General features: G+C 39.0%; 2 protein-coding genes across 2 annotated transcripts; both read right to left on the reverse strand.

Annotated features, from left to right (window-relative positions):
- Positions 1 to 6042: 6042 nt before the first annotated feature.
- On the reverse strand, positions 6043 to 6939 carry LOC115594700 (odorant receptor 131-2-like). Its single transcript, XM_030438906.1, has one exon. It carries the CDS (start codon positions 6937 to 6939, stop codon positions 6043 to 6045), a length of 897 nt encoding a protein of 298 aa, XP_030294766.1.
- Positions 6940 to 9891: 2952 nt separating this feature from the next.
- ppme1 (protein phosphatase methylesterase 1) lies at positions 9892 to 16388 on the reverse strand. Its single transcript, XM_030436899.1, has 14 exons — positions 16005 to 16388; positions 14944 to 15037; positions 14589 to 14681; positions 14368 to 14425; positions 13737 to 13788; positions 13007 to 13161; positions 12727 to 12817; positions 12490 to 12555; positions 12267 to 12393; positions 11882 to 12011; positions 11643 to 11687; positions 11408 to 11472; positions 11156 to 11223; positions 9892 to 10996 (listed from the first exon to the last, which is right to left on the reverse strand). The coding sequence occupies exons 1-14, from the start codon at positions 16088 to 16090 to the stop codon at positions 10993 to 10995; spliced, it is 1134 nt and encodes a 377-aa protein (XP_030292759.1). The 5' UTR covers positions 16091 to 16388; the 3' UTR covers positions 9892 to 10992.
- Positions 16389 to 16456: the final 68 nt, after the last annotated feature.

Below are 16456 nucleotides of genomic sequence, written 5' to 3' on the forward strand. Positions count from 1 at the left end.
ACGGGGGGAGCGCGAGCTCACCTGACAATGGAAGTTAACGGTCATTTGTCGAGAGCCGACAGCGACGTCCCCCTGGAGGAGTGATCCATTAATATACACATTACGTCACCTCTGTTGATAGCCCGACATACATTGATTAATTAAATCACTTTATTCTCGCTGTATTTGCTGGGTACTCACTAAAGGCACGTGTTTTTATTTCTGTATTTATTATTCATTTTTATCGGTGACAGAAAGGATGTATGTTCAGTCAGTTTTCTCTGTTTTCCTGTTTGCAGAATATTTTGATTTGAACACATTTTTAATACAATTTAGTGGTAAGTTAGGACAGTTAATCAAGAATCGGTGATTTAGTTTTGGTCCTAATGAGGCAAACATTTAACATACACAAAGCACATTTTCTCTTATTGATTCATTGTAAATGGTAAAGAAACAATTAATTTCTTGACTGCTGGCATGGTCCAACCATTGGTGGTCACCCATATGGTCCAACCATGTGTCATATGTGTCATGCCTGATCGTGCTTGCACATTATTCAGTTATTATTTATTTTATTTTTTTTTGGGGGGGGGGTTCATCTCTTTTGAAGAGGCCACTTCTTATGGCTCTGCTTAGCAAAACAGGATTTTAATTAAAGCAATAATTTGATTTACGATTGGTATATGTGAAGATATATAATCAAAACCATGAATGTATTCACACCAAACCTCATTCATTCATCAATTATCTGTAATACCTTCTTACCATTTGCAGGGATTGTGGGTGGCTGGAACTGAACCCAGTTGCCACTGGGGGACATTTTGGATTGAGTGACTGATTTACCTAACCTGCATCTCTTGTGGAACTGTGGAAGAAGCTGGAATACCCAGAGAGAACCCACTGCTAATGCAAACTCTGCACAGAAAGTCAGCTATCAAACCCAGGAACCTCTTGCTGTCCAAGTTTTGTGGAAATCCATTCAGTAGTTTTTGTATAATCCTGCTGACAAACCAACCGACCAACAAACGGACATGGGTGAAAATGGTGAAAGGAATTAGATGAGAGAGGCGGTTTCCATCGTTCATGTGAAGGAGCCGCCTCATGAAGTTGACTCTTTCTACAAATATCACATCATTAGTAAAAAAACAAACATTACAAATTTATTTTTTGGTATCCATATCTTTTTCACCCTTTAAGACAAGGGCAGAAAGAAATAACTTGATTTTTGCTTCACTGCATCTTGCAAGTGCATCCATATTTAGAAAAATATGACTGACAATCGTTCTTTTTTACAAGTCAGACATGTTGACGTGCATCTATTTTGACATGCAACATTGTTGGCTCACTAGTAGGGCCTCCGGGGACACTTTGAACTGAGCCGTCGTTCATGCTATTACTCCTACCTGTGTTTGACTTGTTAGGACAACTCCAAACATCTGCAGTAAAAAAGGCTGACACCATTATAATGATCCATCTGTGGCATTAAGGAGGTTATGGTGGTACATATTTAACTGCTTGCAAATTTCTAAAAATGGTTATATTGTCTAATTTTCTCTCTAGAGATACACTGTCATTGGTGATACCTAACTGATTTCTAAGTTTTAGAAGTGACAATTAAAGGTTGTTGAGAATGTTAATATTGCTGTTAGTGGTCAGTTGCAGCTGCACGGGTCTGTAATGAAGACATATGTTGTTGCTCATAATCAACAAGTTAATCTTTACAAAGCAAATGTGGGTGGGATGGGATGGGGGCTGGGGGGCAGCACCCCCTTCTTGCTGAGGGAAAGCTAACCAGGTCAGAGCTTTAATTTGAGGCTCAGTGGTGTCCTTTGGAGAGCCACGAGGGATACAATTACTCTCCCACCATCCCATTCATCTGCTCCTCCGCAGTGCAAGCGGTTGTGTGTGCGAGTGTGCTCGTCAGCACGTCTTTTCTTTAATCCATCTCGAAGTGGGTAAAATGAGTGCATTGAATATTCTCATTGTTCTAAAGTTCAGTCTGAAGATCTCGCCTTGAGTGCAGCGCATCAACATGAAAGCCATATGCTGCTGCGACAAAGAATTTCATGACGAGGGAGAGAGAGGAGCCGACTTTCAGACTGTATGATTCAATTAAGGGGCTTCTTCTAAAATCAGAGACATATTTGAATTTGTATATTATAAAGTTTCCCGCTGACTTTTCCACAAACCCTCCTCTTGGAGCAGTAGACTTTTCCAATCAAATGCGATTTAGACATGATGAGCCCGACTATTGTATCCTTTCACCCCCCCTTTTTGTGTCTCTCGTCAGCAGCTAATTTTTGAAATACTTTTTCCACCGCTTTCTTATGTCTAACAAATATGTCCAGTTCTTGCCAAATCAACAAACACAGTCAAATGTTTTGTAACTGCTAGAGTTTCCAGAAACACTCTTGTAATAAACACATTCTGCATTTGTAGGGGCTGGAGGGAGGTCTTAATTCAGCTATTGCTCCTTCTTTCTTCTTCTAAGGCTATGGTGTTATTGCATAGGAATTGATTATATTTTAAGCTGTACAGGTCAGTCCTCTGTATGTATAACATGAGCACCATAACAGAAATTATGACGGACTACAGTCATGACTCAAAATGTTAAATGTCATATGCAGAGTTTCCCTACACAATGAAACACTTAGGAAGTTAAAGGGGCACTATGTAGTTTTCAAAAGAAGAAATCTCAAGCTCAATTCTAATATTACATGAAGAAATATAAATGTTTTCCATAACTTAATAAACAAGCTGTTCTCAGAGGAAAATAAGGTCCCCAGAACACTCTTTGAAGCCAGAAAGGTGGCAGGGTCCGCCAAATATAAACAAAGTTAAACAGTATGAAATTGTGTTGTTCTTTCAGGTTTGTTTATTCAGTTTATTCCGTCTTGAGAACAAAGAGAGTTTGTTTATCTAGTTTGTTTAGGCATAGAAAAATCAGTCAGTGAAGATCTTTCTCTTCCGATTACCACAAAAGTGGAGAAATATGAGAACAATAACAAAAATAAGATACAAACATTTACAGAAGACGTACAATGTGCAATATGCATATATGCAGCATCGGTACCGATATATGGTGAAATACAAATGTGCAGTGTCATACAGCACAAATATCCAATGATCAGTGCAAAACATGCGTGCTGCCGATGACAATCTGTGCAGAAACTACACACATACGGTGGGTAGTTGCAGTTGTGTGTATGTTTGTGTGGGCTGGGATGATGGGATGATGGGGGTAAGGGGGCAAGAAGAGTGTCCAGTATGTTGACACAGTCAGAAGAACATGCAAACTCCTAAAAACTTCTTTCCCAATAGCATTTTTTGTGGGCTACTGCGCTGGTTCGCATTATATTGTGTGAGCATTCTTGGTATTTCATCCCCTGTCTGCTGTTGTAAAGTTTTCCCCGGCTGGTAAAAAAGAAAAAAAGAAAAAAAGAAAGTTGGTTTTCAGTGTCATAACTCTCCAGTTTTATTGAGAATATTTCTGACAGGACAAGAGTAGGGTTTGTTTACTTCGCATGTAGCCCAGAGATACGCGATAGTCACTGCTTCAACCTTTTTGTTTAGGTCAGCAAAGCATTTGTGCTTCTTGTTAAATCAGCTCTTCAAAAATACTAATCAAAAATACTCTTTCTGTTCCGAGGTAATTCTATTTTCTGGACGCGATCCCCACAGCCCCTGGAAATGCCAAAACAGGGTGGAAACATTGACACATAACCTGTGCGACCAAAAATAAAACAGGGGCCTGTGTTTATGTAGCTCGCCATTATTAGGCCAAAACCACGGACTCCATTTTCTTTGGTTGAGGATGTGAAGAATTTTGTGATCATGATAAGAAACTCTCCCTCCGGCTCTTGCTCCAAACTAAAGCTGCTTTCTGTCACCAGGTATTTTTCTCCCTCCGGAATGTTTTTCAACCCTTCGAGTGCTCTTTCACGAGTGCCAGAGAGGTATTGAGAGGGCTTCAGGATTGTGACGGAGTAAAGATCAGTTAAATTAGTCCACCTCCCGCTCAGACGCTTCTTTTCTTCCGCGGGTCAGCACCTCCCTCCCTGTTTACCCACATAAATTGCTCTCTCTCGCTCTGCTCTCTGTCTCTGTGCTCTCTGCTACACAAGTGTCCATCTGGACTGTGAGAAAGAGGAGGGGACGAGAATCTCATCCATATCACAAGTTGCTGAACAGCCCCATTTTTCACGACATCATAGACGTTCCCACAGCTGCTATATGCCTCTAATAAGACTAAAAAGTTACCATGAGCTTACATGTTAAAGACTGAAAGTACCCATTGTGGTGGTTATCACCCTAATGGACTATTTCCCAAACAAAAGTGACCTCTGCTGGCTGAAAGGATGACTTACACCCAGCAGGATTTTACATCTTGCTTTGAAAATGTGTCTTTACATCTCGTAACATCCCTCATTTCTCAGTGTTAACTTGTGACTTATAGTCCAATTGTTATAAAACCTTGAACTTATTGCATGTTTACAACACTGAAGGCAGTAGGCAGAGCGATTAGTGACAACTACTTAAAAAATTTAGACTTGTCCTGACAGATTTCAAGAATTTTTGGTGTCCAGACGTTTAAGTAATCTGTCGTATTCCAGTGATATTTGTTGTTTTTAAATATGTTTTTAAATCTACGGATATAAATCTGATTATCTTTCAGTAACTCTCATCGGAACAACACCATTTGGTAATATACATTTGACAAACTAAAAATCTCATCTCTATCCATTCTTTTACAAAAACCTCTTTAGATTAAAAAAAAAAAAAACCAAACCCTATATGTACCACACCAGTTGCATACTAATGAATGACATTTCTGAGTGGCGTAACCTTTAAAATAAGTGTAGTATAAAATGTAATATATTGTCTGTGGGAAGAGACTATGCCGTATGAATGTTAATTAAGAGAGTAAAGATATAAGCATAAAGGAGCTGAAGCAACAGAAGTGTTAAGTTTTTTTATTTAATGAATGACCTCAAGGATTTATCACATTACCTGCTCACACTGCATGTGCATCTGAAACTAATATCACAGACTTGGTGAACAGGATGAAATGACAACCTGCCAACACGTGAAAGAGGAAATGAGATGGGTTTTATAACATCTTCATGCTCCTTATACATTCTGTGTATCAGTGTTGGTCTGTTTTGCACAACTCGTGTCATATTGTGTTAGTAAAAGGGCATTTCTTCTTCATGACATACAAAGAAAGAGGGATTATAATATATATTTACTCAAATCTGGCACTGTTCACTTTATGCATATTCACCTCAACGACAAAAGTGGATTAAAATTGTAATCCGCAAACATGAAATGTAAAAAATACTATGTGTGCAAAGCCACTATTGACCTTAGTGTTGCTCCCACAGTAACATTGTTGCTGATGTTGAGTTATTTATGGATAAGAAGCAACAAGCAGTAGAGTGTGTATGTATTAGAACATTGTCCCCCGTCAACTGAACCTGAACTATTTATTCTAAGATGCTTTTTTTTCATAGTGCCATCTCTGATATTACAAATCAGTCTTGTTTATAATATGAAAACAGTTAATTACGTATAAAAGAGGAATAATAGATACAGGACACAGAAAAACCAATTTGAATTTCACTATTTTTATCTATAAAACTATTTGATAAACACTTGAAAAACACATTATGTTTATGTAGGAGTTCCCCTTAACTTTCACTATTATAACTGAATAAAGAGACATGATTAGGGGGATACGTCTGAGCGAATGAACTTTTTAGTTATACACAGAGATTCAACACGAAGAAGAAAAACATTACCTTAAACTTACTAAAATAAGATGGAACATTTACATGAAATTAAAACACTTAAAATGCCTGTTTGGGGCCAATTGTTTCGTAGTATACAATATCTTAAATCTTGTGAGAGACAATAAATAATAATGATTTAAACCACATTCTTAGTTCCGACTTGAATCTGATCGGATACATTTGACTATATCACACATGAAAGTCAATCACAGGAAGAAAACAAACTTTCCAACCGCAACTATACATTTCCTTTACCTTAAAAAAAAAAAAATCAGGACTTAGGAAATGCCTTGTTAGTGACTTTGAAGCCGAAGGTAAAATAGTATATGAAGACATGTCTGAAGGTCTGATCTCTGAGGCCGTATATGAGTGGGCTCAAACACTTTGGGAGAATGATGAGAACTACAAAGAGGACTCCTACCAGTTGTCCAGAATTCATCATACTAAACATCGTGGAGACGAGACACAGGCCGAGCTGAAATAGATGCAACAGCACTGTCTTATGGGCCTTGCTGCCCTCACGGACACTGGCAGAGGCTGACTTCACAGTAATCATGATTGCAATGTATGTGTAGATGATAATAATGCTCACTATCACAAAATACAAAATGTTGAAGACCTTGTATAAAGTTACAGAAATCTGTAGCTGGAAGACATTTTGTCTGCTGCAGTACCGTGGCACAGTGGAGCTCGTGTTCTCGAGCCGGACGAAAATTAAAAGCTGGGTGAATGCGTCCAAAGACGCCGCCGTCCACATGACAGCGATGGCAACACCTGTCCTCCTGGTAGTGGCAATATCAGCGTGCCTCAGCGGGAAGCAAATGGCAACGTACCTCTCCAGGGACATCACAGCGAGGTTTAGGGGGGACATCTTCACAGTGACGGTGGCAAACAGTGTGAGAAGAACACAAGCATAGCTGATCATTCGGACGGCGGCCACGGCCATGATGAACAGTAAAACAGACACCAGCAGCTGCAGAGACTCAGTGAGCAGCAGGTGACCGAACAGGATGTAACGAGAGGACTCCTGGAAGACGGGCTTCCTCAGCACGGCGAGCAGCATGACGCCGTTCACATAGAGAAAGAGAAGGCACGGCAGCATAGTGAAAACAGTGACAGGCACCTTAAACTGCTGCAACACCTGGGTGACTTCTGTTGTGTCATTCATGACCGCAGCGTCATGCAACACACAAACACAACCAGTGAACGCTTAATGAGCAGCTCTGGGCCCCGAAGCATGCTCAGGAATATTCTGAGAACAGATTAAAGAAGCACGTTGGCCTTGGACAATTTTTCAGGGGTTCAAAAATACGAAAAAAGATTTTACATTTAGACAGCATCACAATAAAACAGAGTCTACGAAGTCATGATCAACACATTTTCTTGAACGTCTGAGGCACATTACTTACTGTACAAGCTACTGATGTGCTCTGATGTCATTTGACAAAGCGGTTAAGTGGGCAAGTCTGAGGAATGAGTCAACCTCCAGCCCATCAGGTCCGTTATGATTCATCTGTGTCATGATGTCATCACCACCACAGCCAGTCAGAGCTCTGTGTTGTTTTTCTTTGTTTCTTCGGAGGAGGGTTTGAGAAGTTGTGTCTGAAAAGAGAAGTTCATATATATATTTTTCCTTATTAACAGTAGAATAAATATCTATCGCATTTCTCTTTTTCTTGTTTTGTCACATTGTTAAAATCCAGTTTTGTTTCTCACCGGACAGTTAACCACTTAAAACCACAAATAAGCACGAAGGCATCTGAGCAAACACTGAGGCCGCCGAAATATCGGCCAGAGTCACCCAAAAGTTTCCGAAGCTCAAAGCGGATAGTACCTGTAAAGAGGTCGAGTGTGTTCAAATGAGCCCAACTAGCTGGAGGCTAACAAGCTGTCAATGTTCACAGAGAAGCGAATTTCGCCTTACGTTACTCAGCTGAGTTTGATCGTGGGATCATTTGTGTTTATTTGAGTTGACCACCAGTTTATTCACCCCAAACAGCCTGAATTAAATACCTTACTGTACGTTAGCTGCAAGCAAGCGAGCAAATACAGAAGACTGTTTGAGAAGCAAGATACATCTACTTTTTAATCCCCAAATCTTAAACAGCTAACTCTGTGCTCTCCTTGACTCCAGTTTATTCCTCTAAAGCTAATCCCCCCCACCCCCCAAAAAAACCCAGAACCGGCATCTATCCCCTAAATTAACCACACAGTAAGGGTATTATTTGTCCCCTTCTTGCATTAAAAAGGCACCAATAACACAGAAGAGAGGAAAGATCATTGACTGGAAATAGCTGACAGCAGCTTGCAGCTAACTGTCACTCAAAGAGGCCACGCCCTCAATTACGCATAACTATAAGCCTTAATATTTGAATTATATAGATACATTTAAATGAGCGAGTTATGATATAAAAATCAACCCGATACAGTTGTCATGAGTGGTGGAATAAGCTATAGAGTGCTGTAGGGATCACCTAATTTTGTAGGCTAACCTTGAAGTTAGCTTCTCCCTGGTTCCCCTCGACAAAAAGCCTCTGGGATTTTCCAATTGGACTTGAATTCTGTGGCAAACATGAAGTCAGAAGTTTATGACACTTTAAAGTTTTGTTAATCAAGGTAACCTTCACAGATGAACTCCACTTTTTGGGGTTTTCGAAGTGTAAATAAAATTGTTAGAAGTAAAAAGCTAATGCTAGGCTATAAACAGACTATACTGAGGTTGCATTACTTAAACGTCTCCACCACTGAGTGTCTTACTACACAGTTAATATACATGTTTTTTAAAAAACTGATCAATCTACAAGTTGTTAAATTGAAGTTAAGGAATAATTTGCAAATGCCACTTACCAAAGTTGGAACCATGACTGGAATCATGGAAGCTCCCCCTCAACTCCAACTGCATCAAATCAAGCAGGTTTAATTTGCATTTGATTTCACAATTGGGCCTTTTAATGTTCAATGAAGGATGTTTACACGAATAAAGAATAAGACTAAAATAAAAAACAGGCTTAACATTGTGGAAACGTGATGTTTGAATTGGATTTTAATACACATTTTTTCTCATGAATAACTATTTGATTTTAAATGTAATGATATTATATATCTGGGAATTTCATGTAAATACTTGGGATGGGCAGATCAATCCCAAAATATCAATGCTACCAGTAATCCGCCTGCCTTTTGAAGATCAATTCTAGCACCAGTTCAAAGGGATTCGTTTCAGTTTCCCTCTTCCAAGTTGTATTTCATCGAGTAGAGCTGTGCTGCTGTCTTGAACACATGTAAGCCTTCTCCACTGCTGTGCTGGTGATGATATATTTTATGTCTTAGCACATTTTTACCACACATCTTATTTCAGGCATTCAACCGACAAAAACCAAACGAAAAAAAAACAAAAACCTATAGACTTTTAAGTACGAAAACGCTAACTGATTTCCAGGTTTCAGAACTCACTACACTCACTATACAAAACAAAAACGTTTTTTGTACCTGGCTGTAAATGTGTTTATTTCTGCTGTAAAGTTATACATTTTAACAGGTTGTCTTATGGAGATTGACTCACTTCCCTGGACACTCAAGGTGCTGCAGGTTTTGGTACTTCAGCACTGACGACCACAGAGGCGGTCGCTTGGTTGCAACTCAAACCAACATTGGTTTATCCTCGACCAACAACCCAAACCATACTGCATCTTTGAATGGTGTGTTTTCAAACCAACAAATCCTGCATAATATGTCTTTAAAAGTTTAATGTTTTAATGGAATTTTGGTGGGACCAGGTGAAGTCAGAGTGTCACCAAAATGAACAGGTTTCATCCATTAAAGTTAGTCAAATTTAATTGGAATTGTTTTGTTCATAATAAAATGGTACTTGTATGTAAATCGTCTTACCTGTAGCTTTTACCTCGTTTTGTTTTGTTGACCGGAACCTCTTACCTTTTTATCAGCCCATCTGTAAAGTCTTTAGGCACCACATCCCAGTAAACAGCTCTTCAGTCTCTATCAGGGCTGAGTCGTTGATAAACCGACGGATTGGTTAAGTTTTCGTGTTGCAGATTGTTTTTTTTAAATTTTTTATTTGTGGCAAGAAAAGGAAGGTTTTAAGACCCAATGAATTTACAAGTCAGCTTCAACAGTGGTTCTGTGTATTTGGCCTCATGTACACACAATAATTCAGTGTAAAAAAAAAGGGGGCAGATACAGTTAATACACAGAAAAGAATGTAGAAATTAATTGTTGAAAGTACAGTGGTATTAATCTGTGGGATTATATTATTTAAAAGGTGTTCTGTCATCCAGCCATGTAAATTATGCACTTTTTTGGCTTGGTGAAGAAACGTAAGTAAAGGATGTGAATTGTTAGGCCCAAAATGATGCAACCGGGACTGGACGACACGTCAGCCTTGTTTACATGCTCACATCTCTTAATGATCTCAGCGGCTGTAATACTTCAGAGGACAGTCATTAAAAACACATCAATAATTCAGATATTTATATCACACTACCTTTTTTTTTTTCTCTCGTTGTGTTTGGGCCACAGCGGGACAATTAAAACCTGCATTCCTCTGGAGTAAACCTGGCACATCATCCTTATCTTAAAATCTAAAACAACAATTCCCCCCATATTCTGTTTTCTGCTGCCTTGTGAATTTTTTTTATTTTTATTAAAGAAGAAATCTTAGGAAAACATACTACACAGTGAATTGTGCAAAAATGCACAACTGATTTCACCATGTATGTGTCACTTGCTCTAAACGTGGGTTAAATGTATCTTTCCGATGTCCCGTCAAGTAAACTGCCACATCTAAAATGATCACGACGGCCTTTTTATACACATACCAGATATAAAAGCCTGGGTAACATTTTTTTTACAGCGTCCACCTTTAATCATTTAATTTGAATTCAAACATTACAAACACGTTGACAATGATGCAGTCACTCAAAAATAAACCATTAAACAAGGGGAGCATTCAAATATTTAAAAAAAATATATTGTAAAAGGAAAAGTACAATCAAATCCCAGTGTTTTCAAATAAAAATAAGGCAAAGCTAAAAGGCAAAGTATCACATAACAGAAGCGAAATAATAACATTAATAATAATAATAATAATAATAATAATAGTTATCTTTTCCTTAATTTGCTGTTTAATTGTACAGGCGAGGATGTGGATGAGTCTTGAAACATTTCTTCTATGGCTGCTGGCTATATAGACTGAATCTGGAAATTAGCTGTGGAAAGATTGTAACACAGAATCAGTTATTCTGCATCTACATCCGAGTCTCTTAATTAATAACTCTACACAAAAACAATGTATTATGAACACCATCAACTACTATTCAAAAGTCTGACAAATCTTTTGTAGTGTGTGCATTCTTCAGTTCACTTACCACAGGTATCCTTCTTTAAACTCAGTGAACTTGTGCCGGACCATAAATGTGGCTAGAGCGTCTGCTACCTAGCAACAGATGACGGAGGGCTAAGTTAAGAAAGTAGCAACAGCAAACTGAATCTGGATCAGAAAGAGTCTATATATAGATACTGCAGTGTGATTTAGCATGTTAAACTTATTTTTTTGGCATATCAACAGGCATTATAGATGAATTTAGCCAACAGAGTATGTTAAGCAAAACAGTGCTCACTTTTTCAGGTGCGTCCTCATGGACAGCATGACCACACTGAGGGAGGACCTGCATCTGAAACTTTCCTGTGGACAAACGATGACATGACGGATATTTGTGAGTTTTGTGTATTCATTCATAGCATTCAAAGAGCAATGACCTTTTCATTCATAATATTCAGCCATTTGAAACCTTAACAAATGTTGTAAAAAGAAAATGGACAACTGTGCATAAAATCTCAGTTTGTGCTCCTTACCTTGCATCTGTCCAATAGTAAGGTCTTTGTCAAGCCTGTCCACTCCTGCACAAGGGATTAAGTCAGGGGTGAAATTGTGCAGTCAGTGCTATAACAGCTTGGAATTAAACATTAATTATTTGTATTCATCTAAACTAGTGGGACATGACCTGAAAATCTACAAAAAACTGCCTGTCAGGATCCTTTTTATGTATTTGGGTTACCATATAATACTGAGAGTTCACTCTGAGAGATCTAACCTGCAAGCAGAAGTAGTTTTGGTACAGGGCAAGTGAGAAAGAGGGCAGACAGGCCTCTGAACCAGCCCTCCCAGTATTTTTCCGTCTTCGACAGCTCCACTCGCCAAGTAAACACGGTTTCCTTTTTTATCTGATTGGAAGAAATCAACATATTTAGATACTTTTCAACCTCTTAAATACACACCGCGACAAGAGCTGCAATGATGATATGGAGGCATCACCTTGGGCTCTGGAAAATGGCGATCAGCATTTTTCAGAATTCTTCGATATTGCATAGACAAAACAATCATTTGTAAAAATAACTGGCAGAATAATCGATAATGAAAACAATCGTTCGTTGCAGCCCTAGTTAACACAGAAAGACAAAGAATAAGGGAGACAGAACCTCTTGATCATCTTCCTTCATCCTCTTCTTATTGGATTCTTCTTCCACTTCTTCTTCCTCTTCTTCTTCTATTATACCTTCACCGATGCTGTTTGACACACCTGGACTGCTGGTGGATTCCTCACATCTGTGAGTCAAAACAGAGCAAATTAACATGCAGTACATGAAACTTGGAAAAAACCACACAAGACTTGATGTTCCATGATAAAGAGAGCAGACATACTTTTTCACCTGGCCTCCCATTGACACTCGTGCTGACTCCATGTTTCGGATCTGGCCGCTCTTCACACTGAAGGCAAAAAGGAAAAGAAAAGCCTCAGACACACGAGTACAAATATAATACCAGTTAGATCAATATGCAATCTATAAGAATAAAGGCCATTAAAACAATAAAGACAATTTACACACATAAATCAAAATGTTCTTTCCAAGCTGAACGATAATCATGCTTCATGTTTACCTCCACTCAATGGCATTCTCCAGAGATTTAAATGTCTTTGGCCGACTTCTGAGGAAATTCTGCATACTGTTCAAAGCATCCATTGCTGTACCTGAATGTGGTTAACACAACTGACATTAATAAACCCCTTGTTAATGCTCATCATTAATTTCATAAAAACTGATCATGAGTATGTGTCATAAATTTTCACTGCTAATCATAGTAGGGGTAAAATCAACAAAACAGAAAAATAAACTGAAATACATCCATCGTTGACGCTCTGATTTGAAGAAGCACAAACCTTCTACAACATCAATGACACAGAGGCCAAGCAGAGATGGTATATGATTGGCAGCGGCTGCGTGAACGGCAATGGCTCCACCCATGCTGTGTCCGATGATCATGATTGGAGGAGGGTTCTCTCCATAGAGCGCCTCTACCACTTTGCCAATATCCCTTTTGAAAGAGAAAAGAAATAATAACATGTTAACCTTGTTATATTTACATCATAATTGTCAATATTTATCAGGATACACAACATCATCATCAGAGTCAGCTGGAATCTGGCTCAATTTGCATATCAGTAGAACCTCACATATTTTATGAGGTAAAGTTGTAGCATCACATCCACATATATAATTGTGAATCGTGAGAGATGAGTTTTCATGTGTTTGAAGGAGAGGGACTTTAAACGCTCACTTGAGAGCCGGTCCCACATGCTAGCTCTTACAGAACTGACTAAAACACCTGCTGCGTAGCTGCATCTCTCAACATGGCCAGACTTGTAGTGCTGTTTTCCTCTTTTAACACTTTTTCCTGCATTCTGAAAGAACGAGGTGAAAGGTGCCACGGTGAGATTAGCAACTTATGTTGCCAAAGTCAAGAAATGTAGTTTCACTTTCACAACTAAATGGTAGTTTACCATCTTTCTAACAGATTTTGACTTTCTTGACTTGGAAATCATTGCAAGCAGGATCACTGCTGTTTAAAATATGTCGAACAGTGTTGATTTTAACCGCACAGCAACTTACTTGGCCATAGTGTCTGCAGAGAGATCATCAGGATTTTTCACTTTGGTGTCGCCTGCAGGTGATGAGAGAGAGAGAGAGAGAAGCAGAATTTACCATTTGCTTCATATAACCTAATGAAAGAGCAAAACATAATAATAAAAACGATTTGCCAGATGGTGTAATGATGTAGTAGGAGTCATGCCATGATAACATGAGATGGGGAGAGTTGGCCTATAATTACAGGTTGTGTAAGCTAGCAATGAGATCAAGCTACTCTGGGACAGCAATTTCAGTTCTCAATAATTTGTGGCAGTAGAACTGCAAATTGAACAGTAAAATAAATCTATATTACAAAAAAAAGGGGACCTCTGATTTTCTCCTGACAGCCAAATACCTGGGACTGCGTAATTTCATCAACATATCGCTTTTGCAAAATAAGGAGCAACTAGAATCTGCTTAAACAGTCAATGTTAACATATTTTTTAAATCAACAGCCATCATACATTTTCCCTTTTTGACTCAGTGCAGTACATTAAACAGTGAATGACAGAGAATCTTTAAGCGAAGGGGATTGATGATACCAACTAACAAAACTGACATCTCCATTTGTTAAATCATAAATGAAATGTGTCTTGTGACTATCTATATTTACCATGAGCACGAAGGTCCAAGGCCACCACTCTGCAGTTGATCCTGCTGTATATGACAGCCTGTATGACACATACGGAACCACTTAAAATAAAATATTGTCCAGCGAACATGCTGAAATATAAGAATGTCTCCATAAATATTCCACAGACTGTCGCTGTGTATTTTAAACATACAATTTATCAGTTAAAAGGCCGTAGGATTTCTGTAAGTTCTCATACTCACAGTGAACACTGCCCAGGAGAGTGCAGAGTGGCCTCCTCCGTGCAGCAGGAGCAGCGCAGGACCATGGGAACCGCTGCAGTAAATTCTGAAAATGTTCAAGGTAGTCAAGGAAATTCATACCAGAGCTGTGTGAGTGTAATAAAGTCAGTAAATGCTGTTTAAAAAGACAATAATGATTAATTCTTAATAAACTGATAGCTCTCTATACCATGCAGAATTTACATAGCACACTGGTATAAAGAGGTGGTTAAATCTGACATGACCTAGTTATATCTGAATACTCTGGGTGACACCAAAGTTTCAATAATTCATGCTGAACTTTCTCCTGGCAAACAGAAGCAGCAGACAAGGATATATCTTTGCCATTTTCATTTTCCACCTCAACGTCTTCCATGGTTTCAAAGTACTGGCTCCAGGGGAGGGGGGAGAAGTCTCTCTTCCGTCCAGGTCTGTATAAAAAAGAAAAAAAGAAGATAAGCAAAATATAGACCAATCTCATACCGCCGCAGGACAAATAAAACACACTGAGCAAGACATGAATCTTTGTTGACACTTTCACATGATGGGGATAATTAAATTCTAATGAAACGAGAAATTGTGAAATTCAATCAATATTTTTTCAACAAGCGCAACACACATGCTGCGTCATCAGTCTGTCACTCAGTGTCATTCCTCCTAACATGATCATTTCTTTACCTCAGACCAAAAGCAGTCACACGTATACACATTGAGGTTTTCTAATGCTCTAGTTGCAGGTTACTTCACTGACCAGAAACCACAGACTTTCTCAGGGTAAAGTTTTAGTGTGTCTACATGTTGGTGTAGTTTCATTTATTGCATAACGTTTCATTAGAGCCCAAGATTCAGATCACTAACCAAAGCAAACACTTTTTTTTAAAGCTATAGTGACATAGTGATGTAAACAAGCCAGAAACAGGCCCTGATGTTTACTGCACATGCTGTGGAAATGGAAACTGAAGATGGTCCAAACCCTGCAGCTCATAATAACATCTAATCTGACCTGAGAGAACACTTAATCTTATATCAAGATTAATATCATCACACACTTCTTATGGCGTGTCATGCAGGCTAACTCGTACTCTGACAAGTCTAAGCTAATAGTAGTTAGCTAATGAGCAATGTTTCAAATCAGATTAAACTGGATCCAACGTAGAAAAACATGAAGCTTATGTTGTATTCCAACTACGTTTTATTCGCCACTGTTAGTCATAACTCTGGTAGCAAAAGCTAGCCAAGCTAGCTAACGCAGTCATTGCTGTCTTGTCCTTTAACAAACAGTAAAGTTGTGAGTGCATTGGGACAGAGAACAACTCATGTTATGACGCATATTATAAAACGTAATCATAGACAGCAGGCAGAGTTGACAGCAAGCTAACAGGGTGCTAGCTAACTCACCCCATTTTCATTTTGGAGCCGGACTGAAAACCACCAGCCATAGGAGGTCTGGAGGATAACAGGTTTAAATGCAACTGTTTCTCCATGTTGTCGAAGGCGGGGTCGGTCTCTGTCAGGAACTGTGTAGTGCGACCTTCCCTCTCTTTCGCAGCATATGATTTTCTTCGACACCTGCAGCGACGCTAGCCAGGCATTGGGTAAATCTCGGCTAACGCTACGTTTTTCTGACAAGCTAACGGCTAACAGCGACTCTTCTTCGGCGGCTGCTGTGATTATTTTGGGTCGTCTTCTTCTTCTACGGTTAAGCGTTATCCTCGTAGGTTAGAGAGGAACTTTCAAAGCATCACTGCCACCTACTGACTGTAAAATAATTGCTCTAGTATCCAGCCGGCAAACATTTGTCCGACATTCAAATCCCACTCAATCTGTTTGTTTGTTTAAGAGGTATTGTG

Source organism: Sparus aurata, chromosome 13 (genome assembly GCF_900880675.1).
Source record: "Sparus aurata chromosome 13, fSpaAur1.1, whole genome shotgun sequence".
NCBI classification, from domain to species: Eukaryota; Metazoa; Chordata; class Actinopteri; order Spariformes; family Sparidae; genus Sparus; species Sparus aurata.

Coding starts and splice junctions, on each gene's coding strand:
- LOC115594700 (XM_030438906.1), bottom strand. CDS start 6,939: ATGAATGACACAACAGAAGTCACCCAGGTGTTGCAGCAGTTTAAGGTG.
- ppme1 (XM_030436899.1), bottom strand. CDS start 16,090: ATGGAGAAACAGTTGCATTTAAACCTGTTATCCTCCAGACCTCCTATG. Junction 12,012..12,266: donor TGAAGGAAGATGATCAAGAG/GTTCTGTCTCCC, acceptor TCTTCCAATCAG/ATAAAAAAGGAAACCGTGTT. Junction 11,473..11,642: donor TACTATTGGACAGATGCAAG/GTAAGGAGCACA, acceptor GTTTGTCCACAG/GAAAGTTTCAGATGCAGGTC.